Genomic DNA, 27910 nt, shown 5'->3' with positions numbered 1-27910 from the left:
GTAGGTGGTGCACAGGCTTTACCGCTCATGAAACGGCATCACCCTCTCAGCCCCATCACCCAGCCCTAGGCAAAACCCCTTTGTGTCTGCCACTCCTGGGCTTCCCGCTGCCCCTTTTCCAGCCAGCAGGCACTCACTGCAGTTCCTGACACTTGCAGCAGCACTTGCAGCTGTCATTGAGCAAGCTCTGGGAGCAAGGTGGTGGTGTGGTAGTGGGGGCTGCTTGAAGTGGGGTTTGGCCAGGCAGGCCTCTGACAAGGAGAGCTGGTCCCCTGCTAGCAGTTAGGAGAAGCGGCAATGGCCACACTACTGTACTCTGATTTGGGTCTTGATTAAGTAACGTTGTGCCTTAGGACCAGGGGCTCGCAGCGCCCTTCCTCATGGGCTCCACAGCCCCTACCACCGCTGGCACTGGGTCACAATGCTAGTGGTTCAGTTCCGGCTCTGCTGCCCGTGCCAAACACTCACCGCCCCAGTAGTAAGCTCCGTGTCTGTGCAAGGCTGGACCCAGAGGTCCCTTCTCCAGGGCTCTGGCTTACACTCAGTATCTCTGTCCTGTTCTGCTCCCAGCAGCATTGCTAGGGGAAGTGCTGCCTCAGAGCAGGCAGACTCCAGCGGAGGAGCCAGGGTATGGCATCGACTGGGTTTGGTAGCAGACTGCAGCCAGTAGTTGCACCTTCCCTCAGAGGATAGCGTGCTTCACTGGGGAGGTGCCTCTCACAGCTGAAGAATCAATGATGCAGACTTCACAGCTCAAGCTAAAATAAAGCACAAGAATCAGCAGGGACTGCAGTTAGTGCTGATTACAGCTCAGGCCACGCAAGGCTTGTCTGGAAATACTACTAGGAACTATTGCATAGTCAGGAGACACATGGTGAAAACTCTCAATTCAAGGAGACGTGGGTGGAAATTGACCCTTGTGTAGAGGGCTCTGTCCCCTTTCTCCCCCAAGGCTGTGCACCACTTAAGGCAGAGCTGTGGGCGTTCTGCACTGGGTTGAATTTTGAAAGCACTTGGCTGGATTTTCAGGTGCTCAACATGCTTCAGCTCCCACTGTGACAATTCTAGGCAGATTTACTGCACAACCCAGCTCGCTGGTTTTGAACATCTGATCTTTAAGGTGTAAGTGTATGAAGTACCTGCTGGCGCTCAGGCTGGACTGTCAAAGCAGCTCTCAGGTTTGCTACTCATAAGGAGAAGTAAACGTGCATGGTTGCAGCTGACTAAATGGTAGATATGTGGGTCCAATGTCTCTTCCCCCACCCCATGGACAAGCAGAGCCCTTTGCTAGCCTCTGTGGCGGTGTAAGTTTAGCCGCCATCTTGCAAGTTGATCTGTACTGATTTGAGAGAGAGCACTAGGCAACGTTTGACCCTTATTATAGATTGGTTTAAGGACCCAATTTCAGAAGCCGTGAAGCATGTCACGAAGCAGGCGTGTCTCTGCTCTGTGGAGCTGTGACTGCAAATGACTCCTAATTGTAATCAGCATGCATATAGGGCTGCTTCCGTGGGGAAGGTGGGTCAAAAGCAGGGTGGATGGTATGTATAAACAGATGAAGGAATGTATGAGACACAGTTCAAGCCTTATCTATGGAACCCTTCTATTAAGGCAGGTGATCCCAAGAAGGATGGGGTTCAGCTCCTCGGGGATTCCGTCAATAATGCAACCAAACTGGCTCAAGCCCCCACCCGGTAACCTGGGACAATCTCGGCCTACCTGCTGGTTGCCTGTAAAGGCAGTTCTTCCCCTCTCACAATCAGAGTCTGAAATAGAAACAGCGTGTTTAATAACAGTAGCCAAACATAAATTTACATAGACACATGCAGGATTCCTCAACAAAGGAAAGGAGCGGAAAACCCCATTAAGCAAGGCACTGTCCCCAGAGTCTGCTGAGCCTAGTTCCCTGCTTAGAACTATTTATCTGCCTCTTCCCACCCCCCAACGTATGTAGTATACTTCTGCCTCAACTCCCCACTCACAGCAGGGTCTGCTCTGTACCAACCCTGAGTTCACAGGTGTATCAGCATGGAGACTCTTGCCACAAGAGGGACTGGATCCCCTGCTGGCCACTTGCCTGCTGCCCCTGCCAGCTGCTTGTCTGATACTCTCCGCTGGCCACCCCTGCTGGCTGCTTGCCTGCTGCTCTCTGCCTAGCCTTCGCCTGCTGGCTTTGTGGGTTTGGCTTTAGGCAAAACCCTGCGATTTCAGCTGTCAGTGATTTCAATTGACAGTGGCTTCATCTCTGGGCCTAGGCACAAGAGTCTCCATATCCGCTAGGGCAGATTCCCACAGAATAACTGCAGACCCCAGCATTGGTCTCTACTTTAGTTCTGTCTTTGAATGGGGGGTGGGGGGAAGGACTAGTCAAACCAGACTTACGGCTGCAGAGCCAGCAGGCTCCCAGCTGGTTCAATCAGTACCCTCTCCCTGTTCTACTCCAGAGTGCCCTGCTGAGGAGAGCCCTGTGTGATCCCCATCTTACACTGCAATAACGACTGTCCTTTATCCCCACAATAATTTCAAGCATTGGTGATGTTCCACAATTCCTACATGGGTTGATAACACAATTTGTGTCTTTACAAGTTGCTTACAATCAGCAAAACACCACTGCTTCATCTGCTACTCAGCAGGTCTTGTAAATAGACAAGCCCTGAAATCCTCCCCAGTTCCGTGTCAGTGATCTGTAAAGAACATATTCCTTCAGCTCCTGCATCCACATTCCTTTCCTCAACGTTTCCCAAACTTAAAACATTCACGTACCCCTTTTGGGACTTTGGCCTTTTCAGCGCACTCCCTTTTTCAGTGCTACCCCAGTGCTCATCTGCTGATTTATTAACTTTTCTGCCATGTATCCCTTGAAATCCTTTCACGTACCACTGGTGGTATGCGTACCATGCTTTGGGAAACACTGCCTTACATCTGCAAGGGCTATAGGCAGTTGTACAGTTGGATTGGCACAAGCCCTAGTGTAAATGCAGCACACCAGTGTAAATGGTGCCATGCATTGGCATAGTGCACAATGGTATGCCGCACATCAATGCTGTAGGTGTGCGCCGATGTAGCTACACTAGCGGCTAGAACACCAAAACAGACAAGGCTACAAGGGCAGTGCAATGGATTTGCACAACAAGCTTGCCAACTCTTCTTTGCTGCTGTGCGGTTTGTCTGCTTCCCTCCACCCCCAAGTTTGAGGGTACAGTCTGTAAGCCCTGCATGCTCCTCACAGGAGGCAGGATTCATCTTCACGATAATTTCAGACCCTTTGCTGAATGAAAACTACCCTGGGAACACGGTGGGTGCTTCCAGGCTGCAAAAGCGTTTGCTACAGAATGCAAAACACGCTGTGTGCCCCTGAGATAGGTGGCATCTGGATCAGGTCTGATGCATATTCAGAGGGAGGGGGCATCCCTCCGTTTGGCACCCCTCGCCTGAACCCAGTCATTTGACACCCCTCCCTCAAGCGCTCCGTAATGTTATTTTGTGTGTTAAGCAGAGGGGAGGAGCAGCAGCTACCCGGCCATAAATTCCAGGGCACCCTGGAATACTGTTTCAGCTTTAGTCCTGCAGGGAATAGGTGATAGGAGGTTCCTGTTTGAGGACAGGAGAGCTGAATCCAAGGTGATTGATTTACAGCTAAAGACATTCTGCAATCAAGGCACACTGCTCCATCCCTGCTATACATGGGAAGGAGGCTTTAGTGCACTATGCTAACGAGACTGCATGGAAATCAATGAGAGCTGGAAAGAAGAGGTCTGCATGAAAGCTGTTCATTTCAGGCGTACGTTAAATCAAGTTGTCAAATCAGCCGGCCGCTTTCAAGTACTGAAATAACCATTTGCCAAAATCATTTTATTTTGCAGCTTGAATTTCAGTGGCGTCCATCTGGCCTCTGCTGGGCAGTTTAGTGACTTCCTGGGAAGCATGGGGCCGGCCCAGTTCGTTGGTCGTCAGACCTTGGCCACCACTTCCATGGGTAAGGAAAGAAAGGCTGTCCTGTGTGCAGCTCCCCCGGGCTACCCACTAGCGTGGTCAGCACCTCTCTTCCCAAGCCCTGTTCTCAGTTAGATAAAATGTGCTTGGCTGTTGGATTCTCTTGATTTGTGTCATCCTGTCCTAATTGACGCTGTGCTCGCTGCGATGTCCCTTTCCCTCTGACTCACTTCAGATGGAAAAGGCAAGGTCTGGCCAAAGCAGGCATCCTCTAAAGGCGCCATGTGCAGCGTCGCATCGCTAAGGGTTTTTGTGGGTGCTCCCCAAGTGCATTTTCCAGAGGGGGGGCTGCAATGTGGGAGGCTGGCGCCAACCTGGGGTTAGGGGTCCATAATAAGAGGTGACATCTGGAAGTGTGGGTGTGAAGTGCCCTGGTGTAACATAGGTGGGAAACTGCCACTTTGGGCCAATGCTTTTATTGCTGCTTTTTCCAGCCCGTGATATGGGTTTTTTAAAGAAACAATCCATTAATTACCAGCATTGTTATGTAAAACCGTCTTGCTGTCTGATTTCCTTCCGTCGTGTCTGGCTTGTTATCTAGGGGATGTGGAGATTGGTTTGCAGGAGCGAAATGGACAGCTAGAAGTGGATATCATTCAGGCCCGAGGACTCACCCCCAAACCCGGCTCCAAAACCCTCCCAGGTAGCGTGCTTTGCCACATTTGAAGTGACTTAGAGCCCAGAGATGGCAGGTTTATGTAATTCTGGGGGGTGTCCAGAGTGGGTCCAAATTGTGCACTGCTACACCTACCTTGTAAGCACTCTGGCTTTGAGGAGGGGCTGGCAATGAGGAGCGTGGGAGGGTTCAGGGCTAGGCAAGAGAGTTGGGGTGCAGGCTCTGGGCTGGGGATGAGTGGTTTGGGAGGGGATTGAGGGATGTGGGGTGCGGGTTCAGGCTGGGGGTGCAGGCTTGGGAGGTGGCTGGGTCACGGACTTCTGAGGGGCAGCAAGCAGGCTGTTCTGGGTTGGGGACCAGGGAGGAGGACTTGCCTCCTCCACCTCACAGGGTAGGGATAGGTCCAAGCACCAGAAGGAGTCCGCTCCACATCACCTGCCAGGAGGGTGGGGAGCTGCCTTGCACATCCTCCCTCTATGTACGTAGCCATCGGCCAACCTCCAGCCTTGCTCCCTCACAACCATGCTGCAGTAGCAGCAACAGCCAGCAAGGGAATGCGGGCAGGCCGGGGCCATTGCCTGCTGCCTAGATTGCAAGTATGGTGACGGCAGGGGAGGTGCGCAGGGGCAGCAAGTGCAGCCCAGGGAGGGACTCGCCCCTGCCATGGGTGGAGCCTGGGCAACATGGGCCCATACAACTTGCCACCCCTGTCAGAGCTCACTGCATCCCATCCTGAAGTGGATCTTACCCTTGAAAGCTCATTACCTAACAAACAAAATAGTTAGTCTTCGAGGCTACAGGCTGCTTGGGTTTTTTTGTGAAGCTACAGACTAGTACAGCTACTCCCTGGGACTATTTGCCCTGGACAGAGAATGCCTGGCCCAGCTGGGAGCATATACTGTTTGGGTTTGCTTGAAAATACAGCTGGGTGAGCAAATCCTTTGCTGAAAACCACCTCTTTCGTAATATTTGATAAGCTTTATCCTGACATTTCTCGCACGCACCCTGACAGTTCTAGCTGTGACTGTACATTTTTCTTTCAGCTGCTTACATCAAGGCTTATCTACTAGAGAATGGAGTGTGTATTGCAAAAAAGAAGACAAAAGTGGCTCGCAAGTCATTAGACCCCCTGTACAACCAGGTGTTACTGTTTGCAGAGAGCCCACAAGGCAAAGTATTACAGGTAAGAGCACTCCGAAAAGAAGTTGGAACTCAAAAATGTAGACTCTGTTAAGGATCGGTGTAATTAGCAATAGTGGGCCATAGCAATGAATGAATAACTTACTGTACCAATGCACTCAATCATGATTTGATAAACATAGTGGAAGATGGTATTCTCTTATTCAGATAGGTTCTGATTTAAAACCCTGTTGGGTATCATTGACCTGTGGGTCTGCTGATAAAATGCCTGTTTTTCTCCATTATCCAGTACAAAGTAACTGTGATAACTGAAGAATCATGGAGAGCAGCTTGCTTTCATTGCCCATATAGACTGAGTAATGTTACAGAGATTCTGCTCCTGATAAAAAATAGCCTTATCTGCATCTGCATTTGTTCTTTGGCTGTGATACACTTACTATCCTATTATGGATAATTCCAACCTCTCTCTTGAGTTTCTGGGGATAGAAATGTTTTGTGATGTTAGTTCACATCCAAATGTGTTACACACAATAAATCCTGGCTATTGATCGGCTGGCAACATTGGTGTAATTCGTCTTAAAGTTTCTATCGCTTATCTCCACTCGTGTGGAACATTGGTAACTGATCATATCCCTCTTGCAGATTAATACAGCCTGATTATCTCCCTATCGGTTTGTAGTCGCTTTCGCTGAACTCCTGTTGCAGCCAGTTCAATTGCACATGAAGCTATCTGCTTTTTAACATACTCATCCTAGGTCAGGTTTCTTCTGGACCTCTAATTTTGTCTGTCGGTCTGTTGTATTTATCACCAGGATATCTCAGTGCCAAACAAATCCACGTAGAGCTACCTGTATCCAAGGGAGGTGGTCTCTCTCTCTGCCTGTCCCCAGAGCTGGGTTTCCCTGCTTCCTAGTCTCCCTCCACTCATCTTTTTCTCCCTAGTTCTCTTGGTTTTCCTGCTCCTCTTATTGCCCGTCATTTCACTGATTGAACTCCCATGATGTGTGATTGAACTCCATGATGTCATTACTGGGAAAATGTGTTAGCAAAAACATGGGGCTCGCAGTTTGCTAGGAATATGATTGGGTCCAGCTGAGCCTGTTTTCCTCCAAGGAGTCCCCTAGCGGGGAGCATATTGCCAAGAATGCTATCCCCAGAGCTCCAGTATTGCAGTATTGAACCTCTGTATCCCCAGGGCTCCCTCTAGCTTGCAGCTCAAAGATGGCTCAGGGATGCTGTCACAGTCGTTCAGGTCGCCTTGGAAGAGCTTTGCAAATTATAAGGAATTTGAACTCAGCCCTGAAAGGAGTGGGAGCCAGCGGAGTACCAGGCAAACCCATGGGATGTACTGACATTAGCTTTTGTTCTCTGGAGGTGCATTGCTGCATGCTTTATGAGGGACAGCCGCTGTGTGGCTTTCACGTTCACCCCCAAATAGAGTAAGATGTAACAACTTACCCTGGAGCTGCTGGAATCTGGGTCAGAGCAGTGGCTAGGTCCTTGTGTAAGGAGGAGGAGCACACTGACCGGACCAGTGGAAGTGTCCATGTCACTGTTGCCAGGAGAAGTGAGTCCAGCATAACTCAACGCACTGCAGGATCTCAATTATTGTAGGCTGCATGTCCTCAGCCGCCTCATCAAATTTAAAACAACCACCCGCACCTACCAGCTGCACACGAGAGTCACGGCCAGAGAGAACCAGCTGCTTCTGTGGGAAACATTCAGGAAGTATCTTTAACATTCTGTATTCTGACTCAGACTCCACCCACGTCATGGCTCTGACAAGACGGCTGTTGGCCTTAACCGGCTCCCTGCCCGTCAGTAATTCTTGATGATTGATGGTTGTACAGGACATCCCACTGCACATGTCATTTAGTAACCTTATGCCCAGGCTACCATTAGTGCTGACTGGGACAGTGAAAGCTATTCACAAACAGTAACTAAACAAAGGCCACAGAATGATGCCCTCTGAGATGCTTCGCTTACAGCACAGTTAGCTGAGAGCTGGCTCTTGGCAGGAGAATGACGTACACTGAGCTGGTGGGGTCCTTGGACATAATTTGGTGGTTCAGCAATTCCCAAGCCCACTCCACTTGAATCGTGTAACTTTATTTTTAAAGCAGTTTAATGTCTCATAGCTTATTCAGAGAGAATAAAAATGGGGCCTGAATTCTGTGCTGATTTATACCCCAGCCAAACCACTGATTTGTGTCTAGCGCCTCTGAATATTAGCCCTCTGGATAATAGTTGACCTAATTTGTCATGTGTCTTCTCCCCTCTCCGTTACTGATACCTTACAGGTGAGGCAGCAGCTGTGCCCTGAGAAAGCTGCAATATTCTGCAGAGACTATGGGAGGAAGTTGGAAGCTGCTAGGGATTAACCAGACATCACCATTCATCTTCATCCTCATCATGCTCATCCTCTCCTCTGCCGAACGAATGCCTCATACTGAGGTCTCCGATCACCTCTGTCTTCACACAAATGGGACCATTTTGATTGTGCACAAGCTTCCAGTTTGTTTGTGTGTGTTTGCCTGCTGATGGCCTTGCTCATGCTTTGCGTTGTAAGTGCGATTTCACTTTCATCACCGGTCTTTGTCCCTTGTCATTAGATTTCCCTTGCAGACTGGGATTTCCTTCCTGTGTGTTCCTCTTCCTCTCCATGTAACTCCAACCATGCACCTTGTATTGCAGAGCTAGCTTGCTAATCTGTAGCTTCTGGCCCATTCTGTGGGTGAGTAACCGCATGTCACCAGCATATGTTGTGTTTCACAAGACCTAGTTGCAAAAGCAAATATGGAGCTTGCTATTTAGTCTTCTGACAGCCAGTGTCCCACCCTAGTTTTCCAGTTCAGTGGACCCATTTCTGCCCTCTCTTTCTGCCATTCAGTCTATTCAATTTCCATTGGAATGCTTGCACAAAAGAGAACTTCATATTGATATGAACAAGTATACCGCCCCTGAATTACAGTGCGATGAAACTGGCATGAACACCCCCGTATGGAATGCTTGAATGGGGGAGAATTCTCAAGGAGCTTACTAAGAGCCTAGAACACTTTTATTTTTAAAATTGTCACTTGCTCTGTTCTCTGTTGCCTTTCCTTGCATTGTATAATGTTTTACTCCAGGAATCATGCCAGTGATTCCTGTCAGACTAGTCACAGTACTGCTTAATCTGAGTAAATATATCAGAATCTGGTCCCTGTTTTAGCAGACCTGAAAGCATCTAAAATTACCGGTCTTTCCCCCTGTTTCTTCCATTATTACAAAAGGTTTCACTGATTTGAGTTTGAAGGGAGAGATGAGCATCTGGTCTTATTTGTGTGTCAAGCTTCAGGCTAATGCAAAACTAAAAAGAAAATGAAATCTGCGGACTAGTAGATGCACATATGACTTGCAGACCACCTGTCTCATCTCACTGTTACTAAGGAGATTTAATTGAGCTGTCGCTGAAAGATTCAGTTCTGAGAAGGGAGTCAGTATTTTTTTAAAAAATGTTTTTTGTTTTTTTTTTGCTGAAATTCTTATTAATAGGATTGTGCAGATCAGGACCTAACCACGCGAGGGTAGGAGAAAGGAATTAATGGTATCCCTCCTTTAACAGATGGGGAAATGAGGCACAGAGAAACCTGAGCTATGTCTACATGAGAAGCCTCTGTCGACAGAAGTCGCTGTCGAAAGGGATTTCCCAGCAAAACTTCTGCCAACAGATTGTGTCTACACATAAGAGCAATCCGCTCGAGAGAGCAGCCAGACTGCCCAGCCCTCACTCGACAGAATGGCTGACTGGAAGCTCTGCAAACAGTGCTGCCCAGTGAACCAGAAGCCCTGTCTGTTGACAAAAGGGCCCCAGAGTGGCGGTTTTGTTGATAAAACACTGTTGAGAGAGGTGTTATGCCTCAACGGGGAGAGGTATAACACTGCCAGTGGATGTGCCGGGTTTTGTTGACACTGTCAACAAAGTGTATTTTGTGTGTAGACGCTCTGTGGCTGTTCCCGACAAAAGTGCAATTTTGCCCTGAAAAGCCTCTTGCGTAGGTGTAGCCTTGATGTCCCTGTCGAGTGTTGCAAGACAAAATCATGCAAACTTTTGTGAGCATGCGATGGGTTGCATCATGAAAATCCCTTGACTGTCACCTGATGGGCTGATCATACCACTGAGGCTGCCAGCCTGCCCCTGGGGCACCCCACCACCTCTTGCTGCTGAGCCAGAACCCTGGGTCTCCTCCAGTATATCCACAGAGTTGGGATAACTGCCTTCCAGCAGCTCAGCTCTGGGAGGGCTTAGTTACAGGACTTGTCAGTGCCTAGGGGCACAGCCATAACGGGATCAAACCTTCAAATAATTCTGACTCTGTATAGAAGTTTTACACGAAGAGAGCTGGTAAGTTCACCCCCTCTGTCAATGAAAGAGAGAGATGCACAGCTGTTGGTACCTGGGGGGAGGGGGGCAGTTATTTACATTGGATTTGATAATAAACAAAAAGGTTTTTATTAAGTGTAGAAAGTGGACTTTAAGTGGCTGAACGTAATGTTTGCTAGCTCAAAGTAAGTTACTAAGTTAAAATGAACAAAACACACCAGCTAAGTCTAATACACAAGGAAAAGTTGTTGCAAATTATGATTTCTTGTCCTAGTCCAGGGCAGGTAAAATATGCCCTGTCTGCCAGATCGGTCACATCAAGCCACCAGATATGGCTCACCACCCTGGAGCCTTGGGCAGGTTTCCTACCTTCTGTACCCCTGTACACAGTTTAAAGAGGCTGGCTGCAGGGGCCACGTGCTTCTCTCTGAGTGCTGTGAGCTCCTGGGACAGGGGGCCTTCACGTGCTGGTTCTGCCCCCAGCAAAACTCGCAGTTCCCAATGGCCAGCAGCCAGCCAAGGGGAGCTGCCTGGACGGTACGCAGAGGGCCTTCCCAGGGGCATGCAGTGTACAGAGGGCACTTGTAACTGGCTGCTTTGAGTAGCGTGCAGGAGCACAACAGACAGGGAGTTTGCCTGAGGGTCTTGCTGGGCTGCTGACCAGGAGCTGCCTAGGTAAGAGCCTTCCAGCCAGAGCCTGCACCAGCCCTACCCCACACCCTCTGTTCCCCTCCTGCACCCCTGCCCTAAGTCACAGCTTCCTCCCAGACTCTGCACCCCTCCTCTAGGTCAGAATCCTTTCCTGACCCAGCACCCTCTTCTGCACCCCACTCCCCTGCCCCAGGTCACAAACCCTTCCTTCACCCCCTCCTGCACCCCAATCCTCTACTCTAAGCTCCCTTCTGCACCCAACCTCCATCCCAGCTCCCACAGCCCCATCATTAATATCATGGAAGAGTGCGGCCCTTGACCACTTACCAATTTCTTGGAGTGCCCCCCTCCCTATCAAATATTATTGCCCACTCTGCCCTAGTCCTTATTGCACGTAAAATTCTTCAGGCCAGACCTGATCTTTTCCTTGAATTGGGTCTAACAGCTTCTCCCCTCATTAGAGCTCTTTTCTTTTCAGGTCCCTTCATCTGTCTGTCCGTGAAGCCAATTATTGTTTGCTTCTTATCCCTTATATAGGCTTTCCCTAGGGTGGGAGCTTTGTGCAGGTCTCTCCTCTCCCCCTTCCCTCTCCCCCCACCACGAAGAGTAAAAGATTCAAGATGGATTCCAGCCCCAGGTTGGCATGGTCACCTGTCTTCATAGGACCAACCACAAGCCAGGCTTACAGGAAAAACTAGACTGTTCACAAATCATTGTCTTGAACACCCAGGCCATTAAATTGCTTGAATACCATTACTACTATTCACTAGAGAAGACCTAGATTAATCAGCAGATTTACATTTCATCTTTCTACTGCCACATACAAGAAAGATGCACACAACTATACACATTCAGGGATTACAGGTTCTTGAATGATAGGTTACTTGCCCCTTTTTGCATAAGCATATTCAAGTTATGCATGTTCGTATTAAAACATATTTCCATAGAAATAAATGGGGGCACAGTGTGCACATTTTTTCCTGGGAGGAAAAATCTTGTAATGTTAAACTCTGCAAAGTTGTACAAAAAAAGGGTAAGGCCTTACACAAGCAGGCAGTAACTTTGTAGCACAAGCCCAACGCTTTTTCTAAAGTCTTTTATTATTTTGAATGGGGCATGGCCGTGTCAGGAAATTTAGGACTGTATTTTCCATTGTGTCTGATCCATAGTCCATATGAAGCCCAGGAGAGTCTGCATTTACTTAAATGGGCTATGGGTCCGGTGCAGTGTGAGTATCTTTCTCTTTCAAAAAACTGAGGTATGAAATTCCTGCTGTTCTTTACTTGAAAACTAACTGTGATCCTTCCTCTCATTTCCAAGGTGATCGTTTGGGGGAACTATGGACGCATGGAGCGCAAACACTTCATGGGAGTTGCCAGGGTTCTCTTGGAAGAACTGGATTTGTCAACATTAGCAATTGGCTGGTACAAGCTTTTCCCTACCTCCTCGATGGTAGATCCTGCTACAGGTCCGCTCCTGCGCCAATCTTCACAGCTCTCCTTGGAGAGCACAGTGGGACCCTGCTGTGACAGGTCTTAATGATCAAGGAAGAGGGAACTGCTTCTGTTTTTTAAACATGCTGTCAAGGTTTTGTTTGCTGGAACTCTGACCTCAAGTGCATTGCATGTTCAGTCAGTTCTTGAGGAGCTGGAAGAGTGACCTTAGACAGAAGTCAAGGGGGAGGGTTATATACCCTCTCCATCCAAGTAGCAGGTGCCATGGGGCATGAGTCCTAGTTGTGAAATTATACATACACCTCTTGTTTCACTTCTCTGGCTGTCATCCATGCACCCTTGTTTCAGATTAGTATTAACCCTCAAAAATTGCAGCAATTTTGTTTTGAGCAGAGAAGATATTTTCGGAACTTGGTTTTAGAAATTCCTAAAACACAGCTTTTTTTTTCCTTCTCCAAGACCTGAAAGATTGGAAAGTAAACATCCGATCTGAAAAGGAATGGACTTTTTTGTGGGAGTTTTTCATAATCTCTTTCTCCTTAAATAATCTTAAAGAAACTGCAACTGTCTTTCAGAAAAAATTCCACATCAAAGAACTGTGTTAGCTGGAAAACGATTGTTGCCATGGTTTTCAATTGTGCCAAATTATCAGCAAGTGTCTTTATAGAGTACTTGGCTAACACTGCTGCTGAAGCATGTGTGATGGGAATAGAAGTGGAGTACACTGTGGTTAGATCAGACAGCTCTAGTGGTGGAGGCAAGCTAGCTAATTTGCTGCAACTCTGGTCACTGGAAATGAGTCCAACATCAGACTTGTCATTTGAGATGTGGTTTACTAGCACATTGTCAGATACGACCTTTCATAGCTTACAAACCCCCTTAGTTTTTGCTGCTCATTCCTCCATCATGGTGGCTTCTAGTTTCTGCATTGTTGTTTTTTCCTTCTTTATGGGTACATATCTTATGAAGTGCCACCATCCTCTGCTAACATACCATTCTATGGACTGAACTGAAGTAATATCATTTTATTCTACTATGAGACAGGAGATACTTGACCGGGTGCAGCAAAGAGAAACCTCAGTTTGTCACCCATGGAGGGGTGCTGATGAGCACATACTGCTCAAAAACATGTTGTGTTGCTTCCATTCCCACGCAGACATTGTTTAGTGGAAGATGTTTTCCGCAAAGTATGGGCACAGGAGAGGTTGGGGAAATCTACCTGGCATTCTACTCACAGCCTGTATATTTGTTGATTAAGAACGGCAAAAAAGAACATCAGATGTTAATTGTAGAGCAAAGTGTGTAGGTTAATGCAGTAAAGTGCATTCTGTGAACTGCTAAGCAGAGCAGCTTTCTCAGCCACATATGCTAAATTAGTGGGATCTTTCTCGAGGTGCATTAAATCATGCAAGTGATTCAAAAGCTTATGCTTGGAGACACCCATACCCCAAAACTGTGGAGCATTTTTAGGAGACTGGAGTATCTCAAAGAGTTGATGGTAGTTAAGCCTCTTCTACTTGGGTTTTTCCCATAATTTTTAATGACGACTTGACTGCTGTCTCAAAGCCGCTTGCTATTTTAGGAGTAAATTTTTGTTTTGTGAGTTAAGAACCTGGAATCCCATGTCATATTTAGGAGCCATGACCTGTCACTGCAACGCACTGACAGTTTCTCCATGAAGACCACAAGTAAGTAGGACTAAAGCATGAAGTTACATAGGATGGAGAACATAGTTGTTTAGGGTTATAGCTTAGCTGAGTCATTTTAAATGTTCTGAAGCAATTACAGACAGTGCTTTTTTGTGCCAGTATTTGACCGTAATGAGTACCGGCATCTCAGCAGCACCAGCCGCGGGATTGGCTGGGGATTGGGATGGGGAGCCAGCTGAGTACTGGCTTTCGTTTTTTTTTTTTTTTTTTTACAAAAACAAGCACTGATTGCAGAGTAGTTGCAAAAATAATGTACCCAACAATATACTTTGCAAAATTTTATGTAATATTTGGGAGATTGAGAATATATAAACCTGAGAATGTTAAGTGTCTTCAGGTGGCAAAAGCACCAACATTTCAGTCTGATCTCTTGATTTCCTTGGACAAATGTCTCTAGCCTCAGTCTATTTTTTTTTTTTTTTTACTGTACTAGGCAATTTCAGTTTATTAGCTGAAGACAGTGTGTTGCATGCTGCTCAAATAATGTTGTGGCTCTTTTAAAAAAGCACACTTACTGTAATTCAACACCCTTTACTCTTGGTATGTAGTAAATCCTAGGCAATATTGTACAATATATGTGTGAACTAGATTAGAGTAGGTAGATGTAGTGGTTCATAGCACTGGATCGTTTAATAGCAGTCTGTAAAAGGAATATTGGAAAATAGATACATTCCAAACCTGATAACTAATGACAGGGGTTTTATCTTCAGTTAGTCTGAAAATTTTATATGGGTATTTTTTGGATATTATCTGTATGACTAGTTATTAACATTTTACCTGTGTCCAGTAAGAGGCATGCGACTTTTTTTCCCAAATCTTTTTAACTGGGTATGGGAATAACGTATGCCAAATAGCATCTCAAGAAATCTCCTTTTGGGACTGGCCATTGGACAGTTGTTGTCCTCCATGAATAGGAAATTCCACATTTTGGTGTCATACTTCCCTACTCCCAAAATTCTGGAAGGTCCAATGTGATCGTTTAGTTAGATATATGACTATTCAACTGTCTATTGTCTTGTTTATGTGTTTAGTCACATTAAAAGGACACTGTCAGGGTGAAACTCGGATTTTTTAAAAATATATATTTTTCTCTTATTTTATTTATACAAGATATTACAATTAAAAGATATTAACCATTGATTTTATGCTTTTTTAGATTATCTTCTGCATTTCTCACGTCTTGAATAGTAATTAACTAGTTTCACTTTGTTCTCATTCACTAGGGGAATGCCACAGTGTCCTAGTGTCAAATATTTGAGGATTGTATTTATAGGCAAATAAAACTATTTTTCATTGGGATGGTGGGATTAAAACACAACAAATCCTAGAAACTCTTCTAATTGCTCACATTCAAAGAGCTTAAGGCTAGAGGGTTCATTATGGCCATCTAGCTTTCTAGCACAACCTCCTTCATGCCTCAGGCAGAAATTCAGCCGGTACTTCCTGCACTGAACTCCACAGTATGTGAAGTTTAAAGCAGAGAAAATCTTTTCAAAAAAAAAAAAAGGACTCCCAGGTGAGTGTGTCCAACAAGATTTTAGGCTTGGAAAAGCTGGGTTTTTTTGGTCAGATTTGACCGGGCAGTGTCTCTCTAATATAATGTGAGAAGGTAGCTCTAAATTCTGCCCTGGTCACTTTGTGTCTGTAAAAGTAGCAGTTTACTAGAACAACTAGCATCTGAACCTGAACTTGCAAAGGCCAAAATAGTTGTTTTGTGTCTTAACTCAAGGTGTTAGTTATGTTTTGTTTTTAAGCAGAGGAATTGATGTTTTTGATCAGTGAGTAAACATAAAGGTGGGTATAGGGACAAACTGTGTGCTCAGCACAGGGCTATTTCTCCATTTCTAGCATACCTAAAGCTACCTTTAATATTCATGGGAAGTTCAATTGCAAAAGGAATCCTTTTAGATGTTACCACCTTTGCTCTCTACCCCTTTGCTTTCAAATAAGTGGTAAGAGCTACATTACTAAGGGCAAAATGCCCTTCTCCCAGTGGGAATTCCATGAACACAGCATGGAATATTTGAACTAAGACCTGTTGTACAGATTTCCCCCATTTGTCGTGTGAATGCACTGCAGTTGTGACTTAGTGATCAGTCCTGGCATCTTCAGGCCAAAGTGTGATTTCCCCCCACCCCCATTCTTCTGGTATTGCTTTCTCCTTGCCCTGACTCAGCTGGCATGATATAGAGACAAAATAAGGCGCTGACCGTGGATTTGAATCCATGGATCCAGGATTCTAGTACCTCCACAGATCCAAGCGTAAGGGTTCGTCTATGTGGATCCAGTTGCAGCATCATGGCTAAGCAAACTTTGGGCTGGCTGCCCAATCTATGCATCCCAACTTCTTGGTTTAAGGATTTTTGAAGGAAAATCACAGAATTCCTTGTTTGAGTGACTGTATATATTTAATGTTCTTAATTATTGAATCACTTATCAAGGTACTGTTTAGAAATTGTAAGTTTTTCTGGAGCCACAATGTCACATTCTTATAAAGGAACTATTTATCATGTTAAGCAGTTAACAGAATCTCGATCTAAGCATGTTTGGTAATGTGTGGACAGCAAAGACAACTTTTTATGAAATTCATTTTAAGTTTATGGCACACAGTTATTAATATTGTAAAACAGGAGAAATATTTTTCTTTAAAGACAAAACTGTATGATTTTTAACAGAGGACATAATTTAGCATATTCAAATGTTTTATGCTGTTGGTATGAAGTTTACTCATTTCTTAGATTCATATGTTCCATGTTAAATTTTATCAACTGTTTAAAAAATGTAAATAATTACCAGGAAAGAATCCTAAACAACATTCTGTAAACCGATCATTAAATTGTTAGAAATATTTGTTACTGTTCATAAAGTCTTAAAGCCTTTGTTGAAGAAATTGATGTTGTATTTTCAAGATGAAAACTACTTCGCTAGTTTTGTCTTAATCCTGTATTCTGTACAAAAATCTTTTTATAAAGAGTCTAAATAGGCTAATAAGCAATAATATATTTCATTTAATGTGCACAGATTGTGACTTGCAGGCTGTAGTACATGTTAACAGTAGATAACTGTCTTCATTATAAATTACATCACTTCTGAAAAGATCCATATCAATTGAGTATATGGTTTAATAAAAGCAAAGATTGGCCTATTGCCATGTGAGAAATGTTCATTACACTATAGACTGATTCTAAGTAAACAATTTTGCTTACTGGCAAAGAGTCTTTGAAGAATGAAACAGCTGTAGGCGACTTCATACTACAGTTTTAAAAACTATAATTTAATATTTCAGTCTCCCTGCTTTTCTTGGACTGTTTAGCATTTGTAACCTGATGACACAGTTTTCCCACTGCGTCTGCAACCTCCCCAGTTGACAGTTTTTCATACTGGAGTTCTGCAAACTCTGCCCTCTAGTGGTCTGTTTCGTTTAAGATCTCCCAGGTAAATTAAAGGGAGATATTTTTGAATATCAGCATGGGAGCTTGATGGCTCTGTGGTCTACTTTTTTTCTCTCTTTTGTTTATGATATTTGTCTGTTTCATTAAAAATTCCACCCAAGGTGAAGGTGAAAGTGCCCCTTTGTAAAGTAGAACATGGGCTAATGTACAAATTAGAATAGTCTGCATAGGCCACCTAGTTAAATAAAGCTGGGTCCATCTAATGACTTCCAAACTGTCAAGAACAGGCTAACTTAGTTTTAAGAACGAATTAAATTTTAGGCATAATGAATCAAAAAAAAAATTAGACCTCAAGAGACTCAAAGCTTGATCCACGTAGAATTTCCAAGCCATGATGGATTTCATGAAGAAATCCCCATATCTATTTAAAAATCACCAAGGGGCTGTGCCGATGGAGCTCCTGACATTATTGTGCAGAACCTGGCAGAAGCTAAAACTAGTACAATGTTAATTAGGCCACATCTACAGGGGCAGCTTCTGGCAACAAAACTCGCTGAGCATCTACACGGCTCAAGTGTCCTGTTGAAAGTTTGTTGACAAAACCCAGGTGTTGAGTCAACCGTGTTATCCCTGTTCCCGATCGGGAATAGCGCTTCTGTTGACCAGTGTTTCATTGACAGAGTGCCCATGTAAACAGCTCTGTTGACAGAGAGGGCTTCCGGTTCCCCAGACAGCCCTGTTTGCAGAGCTTCTGATCAGCCGTTCTGTCGAGAGAGGGCAGGACAGCGTGGCTGCTCTCTGTTGACAGAGTGGATTGCTCTTTCAGTCTGCTTTTAGGTGTAGATGCAATTTGTTGAAAGGTACTGCCCATGTAGATGTAGCTTAAGTGGCTATTGCTTGGGCAGTGCTTGGCAGATGGAAGAGCTATGTAAATGCAATGTACGATGGTTCTACTGTCCAAAGGATACATTAGAGCAGCTACACCAAAATTCAGACAAGGGGTAAGCAGGTCAGGTTGCATCTACTTGTACCCTTACGGCTTCTTGCAAAACTGTATCAAATTAAAAAGCACGACTGTGCTCATGAACAGAACAGCCAACTGCAGCATCTCCATGGCAGCCCTGCATTCAGCTCAACAGCAGGATCTTACCCTGTAACTGCCATTGGGGTCAGCATTAATGGGAGATGGGACCACCTCGCAAAGAGAGCCCTGATCCCATAGGCTCAAGGCCATGCATGTGAGAAGGGATTACAGTAGACTGGAACAGAGGATTGTGCACTCTCTGGTTTTTGCTGCGCTGCCCACCCCTACATTCCTTTGCTTTGCCTGTGGAAATTTGATTTTTGACTCGGATCCTCAGGCCTGACTCCCCAGATCTAGGTTCCAAACCTTATTCCAAATGGGGGAAGTGGAGGGGCTGACCAGGGCTCCAGCTAAGGACCATGGGCCAGGAGCACACTCTTCCCTGCGGGCTGCGTCTGCACCCAAAGCCCACCAGTCCACAGAGTGAGACCAAAATAGTGACACAAGGCAAGCCTGCTGCCCTAGGGCTGCACCCTGGCAGTGGGCCTTATCTACTGTAACATGCTGCACAGCTGCTTTCCAGCAACTGTGTAGCTGTTCCAAGCAGGGCCGGGGGATTCAGTGGGAGAGACAGCAGTAGCAGCCCGCCATGGAGTTTACCCTATGGGCAACGCTGATGCAGCTGCTTAGCATCCCGTGCAGCAAACCAACTGCAGAATTCCCTCATGAAGGTATTTCTCATGCATTGAGCCGGCTGCAGCTGCTGTGCAAAAGGCCCACTGGACCTCTGTGGCCAAGCAGGGATTGTCTGTGGGAATAAGTGCTGTCATTGCTGGTCTTTAAACTAGGATTGGGTGATCGCTGGGGATTGTTAAATGTCTCAGAAGTATCCAGAATTCTCTTTTCATACCCAGCAAGGAGCTGCAGCATTCCTTGCATGGCAGTCTCTGCTGGGTTGCTGGTTTCTATGCTGTACCTAGGCAGCTGGTTTGTTGGATGCCTTGCCCAGGGGAGTAAAAGTTGCCTGAGTGTGACCCTCCACTCTATTCACATAATAGGAACTATGCAGAAGACTTTCTCAGGCACAAATGGCCAGCCAGGTCCCTCCTGGCTTTCAGCAACCCCCTACTTGTGCTTTGTCTCTGCAACGCTCTTTCTCTCGCCATATTCTTCTGAAATATAATTGACGAGTAGGTTAAATCTTAGCCATGACGTCACTGCGGGAAAGGGGGAGTACACGCATCACTTGTAAACAGCTAGAAGGTTGGTGTCCCACTTCTCCATTACTCAGAAGAACAGGGACCTTTCCCAGTGTTCACTGTTTGCAAGGTGTAGGGGCTCTCTGGGCTGGAAGCCTTTGCAGGAGACTGTACTGTCCATATCAATGCTGTAGTATGTGAAGTGTAACTCTCGGTGCACAGCGTTCAGTGCATTTCATTGGATAGTTGTACTTAAGGAAGGAGTCTGCTGTACTTTGTCTGTAGGTTTTATTCAGACTACGTGACAATTGAGTGACTTACAAATCAATGTTAAGTTAAGGACAAATATTGATAAAGGTGATAATAAACATCTTTTTTTTTTTTGTATCTGAGGCTTTTAATTGCATGAATTTGGTTCCCAGACGCATTGCTGTAAGGGTTTTCTCAATGCCCACAATCAGCCCTTCCTTCTCCCGTTAAGCCCTCACTGTCTGAATGGTTACTGGCTGTTATGGACTGGCTCCAAACACCTATCACTACTTCTCTCTCCCCTTGCTTCATGTATGAATTGTCCTGTACATTTTTTTTCCATCTGTACACCTGTAGTGACTGAACTGCTATTCACACCAATGGCTTGTTGCTTGAATTTACTTAAATGTCTGAACTTCGAACCCTCTGTTCTCTTATTAAAGGTTATGGTGGCTAATAGTTAACATTAAAAACAAAGGATCAATTAAAAATGAAGATCCTCTTGCCCACTGGATTGAGAACAGCCATGCCAAGAGAGGAAAATGCCCATAGAAGAGCTACTTGCAAAAGATTAAGTCCAGACAGTCCGACATCTCGTCCAACCTGCTGTCTGGTACAAGCCCTTGCATCTTCTCCAGATACTGCTGCAGGACTCCTAGTGACCAGTTACAGTACAGCATTTCCATCCTCCTGGGACTAAGCTGTTTGCTGCTGAGGACAGGAGAGGACATCCTTGCAATAGGGAAAGGATGAGGTGAGAGATGATTCTTGCAGGCAAACCATACCCCCACATTCTAGTAGAGAGAAGTGAATCTTCACCCATCCCCAAGGGCCTTCCCTGCCCAAATGATCGGTTAGACGTGGAGCACATTAACATGACACATCAGCTGGGCATCGAAGCAGGTTCTCTGAACCACCTCAGAGTACTGGGCCATCGTGACCTGCTTCCACCTGTGGACCATCTGAGGGTGATCAGCTCTGCACATCTCTGGAGGCAGTCCTTTAACTCAGATGGAAGACCTGGTGGGTGTGAAAAGCTAGGGATCAGGCCTCATCTCATGCAGGAGAGAACCAGAGCAGTCCGCCCACCAGTTTCATTTCTGATGCCAAGTTTGCTTGAAGGGACTTCTTGTTCCTGAGGCCAGGATCCATCAAACTTATGCCTCATTTTCAAGACAGGTTGTCATTCATCTTCAAGTCCTCATCATCTCAATGAGCTGTAAGAGTGCATTGATCCCCAGAAACAGTCAGCTCCTGCTGTGGGATCGGGAGAAGGCACCTAGAGCCTGTAGCATTATTCTCTCCCCTGCGTGGGAGAGCCACTTTCAAGCCCTTTGGCATCATATGTACCTCTTGTGCAGAGGGTAAAGAGGGAGAATAGGCACAACAGGGAGGGTGGATGCTTCAGGCCTTCCCTCAAAAGTGACACCTCTTCAAGTGAGCTCAGAGATTGTAGCAAAGACTCCAGAGCTCCTGTCCCCACCCCTGGCTGTCTTTGGCATGTGGGGGTTCTCAGTCTACAGCTAAGTTTTAGTCTGGCTCTGCTTCTGTTCCTACTGCCAGTGACAAAATTAGACTGACTCTGTTCTCTACCCAGGGGACACAGTACAAAACTGAGGCTTGTAAAAACGCTTGGTTACCTTCATGAACACGTGGCTTCCTGCCTCGCTGGAGAAGGTCGATCTTTGTCTGCCCATACCAGGCAGTGACTTTAGCTTCCATCTGCCATTTAACGCTCAGCCTGTCGCTCAGTCACCAGCTGCTGAGTGCCCCTTATTCTGCATCCATGGATACCTGGTCACATAACCCACATCCCCACCCTACTGCTCTGTCCTCCTCTAGTTCAGCCCCAGGGAGGTTGATGAGCCTGCTACAGCTTCGGCTAGCCGAGCCAGGTCTTAGGTCAGGCTGGGGAGACTCTGGCCCAGATCTACGAAGGCAGTCACCTGCCAACTGCCATTGATTTCACGGGCCCCTAGGAGCCCAAATAGCCTTGAGCAGCTAGGTGCAGGTTCATTCCCTGCTGCCCACACCTGCGGGGAGGGGCAGCATTCTGTCTGCTCCTTGACTGAAGGAGTGTAAGGTGCAGAAGCAGCTTTCGCAGGGACTTACAAGTCTGGCATTTGCCTCCTGCAGCTAGTGCTCACCAGTTCCTAAAACCAACAACCACTTCCCTGGGACCCCCAGGGGCAGGGACCAGCCCCTTCCCTGACTGAATGTGAGTGATGTCACAGGGAGTGCCCATCTTAGCTTGTTCCTTAAGCCCCTGAGGCCCTACTGGTCTCTTGTACAGTACAGGCCCTATTGCCAGAGCAAGTCCCCAGACTGGAGTGCTGGTGTTACCTGCAGGGAGGACAGTGGGAGGAGGATGAAAGGGTTATGCAGGGAAAGCGAAAGTCAAACAGAACAGAATGAAGGTGACTAGGAAGGTGGGGGAGAAACCTCCAGCAATGTCGATGGCTCGAAAGCCAAACCAGCAAGCTGCAGAGAGCTGAACTGCATCTCCTGCTGTCAAGCCATCACCAACTTGCAAAAGCAACATCGGGCTCTGGCAGTTGCTAAGCAATGGGTGACCTTAACGTCAATCTCACCTAGCAACTCAGGCTCTGTAACTGCAATACTGTAACAGTAAGCGAGCCAGTGCCCTATCTTTCTGGGCTGTCCAGCCATCATCCATACCGCCTATGCCCGAGGAGCCAGCTGTGCATTGCTGATGTCATACCTGTCAATGCCCAGGCTGGGTTTGACATGGTTGCTGTGTGCTTAATTTGCACCTTGGTGCTGTAGATTCGGTGCCTCATCAGTAATTGCAGAGCCATTCTAATGCGGAGGGCTCAACTGGCATAAAATTCAGCGAGGAGTTAACAGTCAGCCCCTCAATTCCACTCATGCCAAGGGTGCCTTGCTTCCAAATACTAACACAGGTGGGGGGCATTACTTACATGTGAAATACATGAAAAACCAGCTGGACTTTGACACGTCTCAGTAAAATTAAAAACCCTCCTCCTCTAGGAAAGCACCAGAAGAAAAGGCTGTTGGTCCTATGCTGGCAACCAGGGTCACCTGCCATCCTGCTAGACAGATTAGGATGATTTAGGAGCTAATCATATGCTCAGTCTACAGCCTCAAGGTAGCGCAGGAAAGTGGACACAACCCTCTGCAGTGTGTGCAAAACCAACACAACTGCACCCACAACACCGTGCCACACTCCTAAGCATCAAATCAGAGGGAAGGGGCTTGTTCACTCTCTCTCAATATAGCTCTAAAATCTACAGGTAACAAGCAGCTCGACCATTCTCTGAAGCAATTGCTTTGCCCATCCCCTACCATTCATGTGTGCAAATCTGGGTTCTTAGGGAGCCATGGCTCAGAGGTGCTGGTCTGCACTTGTTCATGCAGGTGCAAAGTGGGCCCCAGCTGTGTTATGCACTGGAATAGCTGAGACCCCCAACTATGACAGGCTGTCATTTTCATTTTCCAAGTTACTGCTGCTCCTCTCAATCAGGGTGTTCATGCAGTAGTGGATTAAACACAGGGCCCAAGTCCAAGGGAGTCCTGGCTGTTTCTGGCAGAGGCTGTTTGCAGCAGCAGATTTAATGCTTTAACAAGTTGCAAAATGGTAGTGGAACCAGTTGATAAGGAGGACATGCTCTTGTGGTAAGTGCTATCCCACGGTTCTCACCTAATGGTCTTCTTCCTGCCTCAGCTGCCTCTGCCATAAACTGGGTGAGTGTTGTATGGACCTCACTGGCATCTTATCTAGGAGCAAAACCCAAAGCCTAGGCTAGTGTAGACCAGGTCAGGGAATTTAATTTTTTTTCTAATTGGAAATGAAATCACTCGCAGGAAAGGGCCATTTGTGAGCAATTTTCCAGGGCAGAAAAGCTTGACTAAATGTAGGAAGATTGTGGAAGTGTCCTGTTTGGACATTTTCAGAACTAGATTCCTGGGCGATTCTGGTTTGAAGTGCTTTGTTTCTAAATTTAAAATAATTTGCAATAAGCAAGTCAAACTGTGAACTCAAACATTTGGAAAAAGTCAAAACAAAACATTGTGTTTGCCTTGATTCAAATTTTTGTGGGCTTTCCAGTGTGTGAAAATTGCGGAGACGGCAGCTGGTCCCAGTTCAGGATGAGGAATTGTTTTTGAATGCTTCAGTTCTCACAGGACAGGAAAACTCCTTCACCACCAGCTCCACTACTCAGCCTTTTGTTCTTTACACAGCAAAACAAGGGGAGGAGACTGCAGAAGCACAACTAGAAAAAAACATTCACAAAGCTGCTGCGCATAGCTATACCCACCCTGCTGCTTGACTGGTTTCTGGTGGCTCATTACAGGAATTTTATCCTAATCCTGTATATAACACCTGGAATGGAGCTACTTACATATTCCTCCCCCACCTTCCTGTAAGCTCACTAGCAGGGTTGCTCCGAGAATGCAGGTTGAATCACTAGTCCGTCACTCATCTGGCAACATCTGTAATCCAGCATGATTTTAGTTAGCCAGATGACCACTTAGCATGGATGTGGCCAAGTTTTCTGCAGTCCCATAAAGTTTGTTTGCAGCCACCAGTGCTGGCTCTCAGTGTTCTGTGCTGTGATTTAGATCTAATTTACCCCTAAATGTCTAAGAGCCCAGAAAGCAGTGGAAGTGTTGGCAATGCTGCTAGACAATACTGACCTCCCACAATTGAGCAGTTTCTCTTGTTTGGCACCAGTCAAGAGTAGGGAGGTTCAACCTGTAGCACCTTCCACAGAAGCTCCTTCAGGAGTATCATGCAATCTTTCTCGTTTGGTGGTGAAGGATGCTTGTACGGCAGCCCTCTGCCTTCCATGCCCCAGAGCTGGCTGCATTTCCATGGTGCAGTAGGTAAGCGGATTATGAACCCTTCAGAGTAAAAGGTGCTACACAGTCAAATGAATACATACGACTATTCACCTCTTCACACCAACAATGTTGATGCCCCCAGATAGGCCTGGTTTGTTCTTTGTGTTTATAATGGGTGTGCCACGGAATGATGTGCTGGCCCCTGCCCCTTGGCCAGTTACCTGGAAACACTCTTCAGGCTCCTGCTAGCCTTACTTTGCCCCTGGGATCCAGGGGAGCTGGGTGCACTGAATTCCCAAATGTGCTGGGGCAGTTTTACTTAGCAATTCACTTCTGAAAACGCCTAATTCCAGTGTAGCACTTCCTCATTCAACCACCAGATGGCACTCGCTGTCTTTGAATACTGAGCCTCTTCCAAACGCAGGTGCAGCAGACTTCTCATCTGATGAGGTGGGTCTTTGCCCACAAAAGCTTATGCTTCAAAATATGTTAGTCTATAAGGTGCCACAAGACTTCTTGTTGTTCTCAGACTTCACATGTCAATCAGTCGGTCCATCAACATCTCGTTGTGTCTGGATTTACCCATGTTTTACATAAACTTGCCTCTCCCCACCCCCATTGCATTGATGAAAGTCATTTCCAGCAGAACTAATGAACCACTGCACCCAGGTCACAGCAGTGCAGCCTAGTGGACAGAACACAGGCTTGGGGTCAGATGCTATTCATGGCTTTCTCCTACTGGTCTGGTGCATGATCTTACAAGTCACTTCAGCTCTCTGGGCTGCTATTTCCCCAGCTTTAAAGTGGGATAACGACACTTGTAAAGCACTTTGAAATTGTTCTGTTATTACAGGAAGGAATTACGTAGGTTCTGACTTTCCTGAATAACCACATAGCCCACATGTCCCCATCATGCATTGCAAGCAACATTTGGACATTATGCACCTGAAATCATCCTGTTCTTCAGTGACAAGAACCCACAGTTCCCAGTGAGGTCACTAGGTGCTGAAAGCGCTCAGGACTTTTAATTAAGTGCCTAAATATAGATTTAGGAACCTAACTTTAGACTATCATGTTTAAAAACAGTGGCCCTAGTGGTTAAGGGGCTTGCCCCAGGCCACACACTGAATCAGTGGCAGAGCCAGACCCGAGCTATAGAAGCCCTGTCCCCAGTGGCAGTAGGCAATGCTGCCTCTCTAATTCATAACTGTCCTCTTACACCTGACATATGCAGGAATCCTCTACTCTTCCCTAGCTCAGACCCTGCCAGGGCAGAAGCTGGGACAGGCTGACTGCAATCACACCCAAAACAGATGACCTCATATTAAACAATGAGGCCCTAAATGATTAGGGAAATCAAACCTGTGAGGGAGAAACATCCCTGCCCCAATAAAGGCAAGAAGACTTGCTGGCCATGCACCTATAGCACTGACTCACGGCAACCCAGCGCCCTCACTCGTCACACCTTTGCTCACCCCAACCTAACTCACTGCCCCTTTTATTTCTGCCCCAGTCTTACCTCCTGCCAAAGGCTGCACCACACAGTCCTGTTATGACACAAATCATGCCGTGCCTTGGTCTTGGGCACCACAAAGCAACACTAAACCAAACAGCATTTAGCAGAGATAGCACAAAGGGCCCAGCTCCAGTGAGTTAGGCCCACTTGCCCCAGGGCTGAGTTTGACCACGTTGCTTAGTTCACTGCTCCCCAGAGAGAGGTTTTCATTTCCCTACCTATTGCCTTACTGACCTACCTACCTCTGCCATCCAGCTGCAGGTGCCGGTGCCTCCGCCTCCACCCCTGCTATGCATCCAGACTAGAGCTGGTGGAACACCTGCTTCCACAGCCTGGGGACTAGGAAGGTGGGTAGCCCAACTTAACCTAGCTGGGCTGTGTGGAGTAAGTCTGTGTGAGGAGGTCGAGCTGTGCTGCAGCAGGAGCTAACCAGCATTCCTCACTTCCTCCCCAGGACATTAAATGGCCCTGGTGCAGGCAGGTGACGGTGGTCTGCCAAATACCTGAGTAGAAGGGCTAAGTGGTAGAAGTACCTGCAGCAGCTGGGCCCATGCCAGCAGACATGAAGGAAGGCAGGACTAGCTGCAGCAGCAGGTGGGGGAAGCTGGCTCGAAATGGTAAGCAACTTGCTAGGTGGTGGGTTGTGATGAAGCTGGGTGGTTCTGAGCACCTTGGGTTGTGGTGGGCAGCAATGAAGACTGGGAAAGATGCTCGGGACCACCCCGTGAGAAAGGGCACAATGGAAATGCCACAGCTACTGGCCTGCTCTGCTATGTCCAACCCCTTAAGGTGCATACAAAAGGGAAAGATCTAGAAGGGGCTGTAAGCTCATTCTCATCCCCATAGGGCAGTGACTGGCCTGAAGCCCCTTATGAGGCAGAGTCCTTTTCCTACAGCCACTGGGGAGTGAGACTGGGGGCACCCAGCTGTCCTTGCCACCTTCCACATCTCCATGTGGGATCACAGCTCAATGGGCTACTTTGAGAGCAGAGAGAAGGGGGAGCACATGGTAAGCCCCAGGAGACTAAGGGCCAGAACCTCAGCACCACTGAAGTAATCAGAGCTCTGTCACTTACTGCAGGTGAGAGAGTGGAGATACTTCTCGGGAGCCAGATGCAGCAGTTGTGAGGCTTTCACAGGCCCTGTTTAGGTGCCAAAAGCCTGTAGGAGAGCAGTGGCTGGGAGTGTGAGATGTGCAGGGCTACCCAAAACCCTCTATTCCAGATCAGTGGGTCCCAGCATATAGGCATAGAGTCCCACACAGCCCACAGGAGCTTATCTATGTCAAAAAGCAGACCAGACAGGAAGTTTAGCAAAGCACAGAACTTACCCGTTGTCTTTATGGCTGAACTGCGGCGTGAAGGAACAAGGCTGCACCCACACACCCCCGCTGGCTTCCGATCTCATCATTCTGAGTATTTCCAAGAGCACAAACTCTGCATCCTCGCTCTGGGTTTTCATTGTTCTTATAAGCACCAATCATTGAGCAGCACCTGCAGGTGGCTGTGCTCCAGAGGGACGGATGCTAACAACACTTACTCCTCCAGGAACGCTGCAAGCACTGAGGGCAGAGCCTAAAGGGAAGCAACAGAAACGCTTGCCAGAGTTGCATTTAGAGCAATAGTTCTCAAACTTTTTGACCCATGGCCCACCCTGCTCAACACAACTCTTTTCACAGCCAGCCACCCATGATGGCAAAATGCATTCCAATCTCTAACTATCTGAAATACTAAATTATTCCTATTAGACTACTGGATCATAAAAAGTAAATATGCAG

The 27910-nt window shown here is 46.8% G+C and overlaps 1 protein-coding gene and 1 long non-coding RNA gene across 3 annotated transcripts in view; one reads left to right on the top strand and one right to left on the bottom strand.

Annotated features, from left to right (window-relative positions):
- RIMS4 (regulating synaptic membrane exocytosis 4) overlaps positions 1–12302 on the top strand; it is a 92177-nt gene extending 79875 nt beyond the window's left edge. For both annotated transcript variants that reach the window (XM_075011817.1, XM_075011816.1), the window contains exons 3-6: positions 3864–3976; positions 4535–4636; positions 5653–5792; positions 12084–12302. In XM_075011817.1, coding sequence (XP_074867918.1) covers positions 3864–3976; positions 4535–4636; positions 5653–5792; positions 12084–12302 — 574 coding nt within the window. The remainder of the gene's footprint in view (positions 1–3863; positions 3977–4534; positions 4637–5652; positions 5793–12083) is intronic.
- On the bottom strand, positions 267–27682 carry LOC142022219 (uncharacterized). Its single transcript, XR_012647888.1, has 3 exons — positions 27464–27682; positions 1720–1766; positions 267–758 (listed from the first exon to the last, which is right to left on the bottom strand). It is a non-coding gene; the product is annotated as an uncharacterized LOC142022219 (long non-coding RNA).
- Between the last annotated feature and the right edge of the window lie 228 nt (positions 27683–27910).

Source organism: Carettochelys insculpta, chromosome 17, assembly GCF_033958435.1.
Source record: "Carettochelys insculpta isolate YL-2023 chromosome 17, ASM3395843v1, whole genome shotgun sequence".
Classification (NCBI taxonomy): domain Eukaryota; kingdom Metazoa; phylum Chordata; order Testudines; family Carettochelyidae; genus Carettochelys; species Carettochelys insculpta.
The sequence above is the reverse complement of the archived record's forward strand: the minus strand, read 5'-3'. Positions and strand labels throughout refer to the sequence as shown.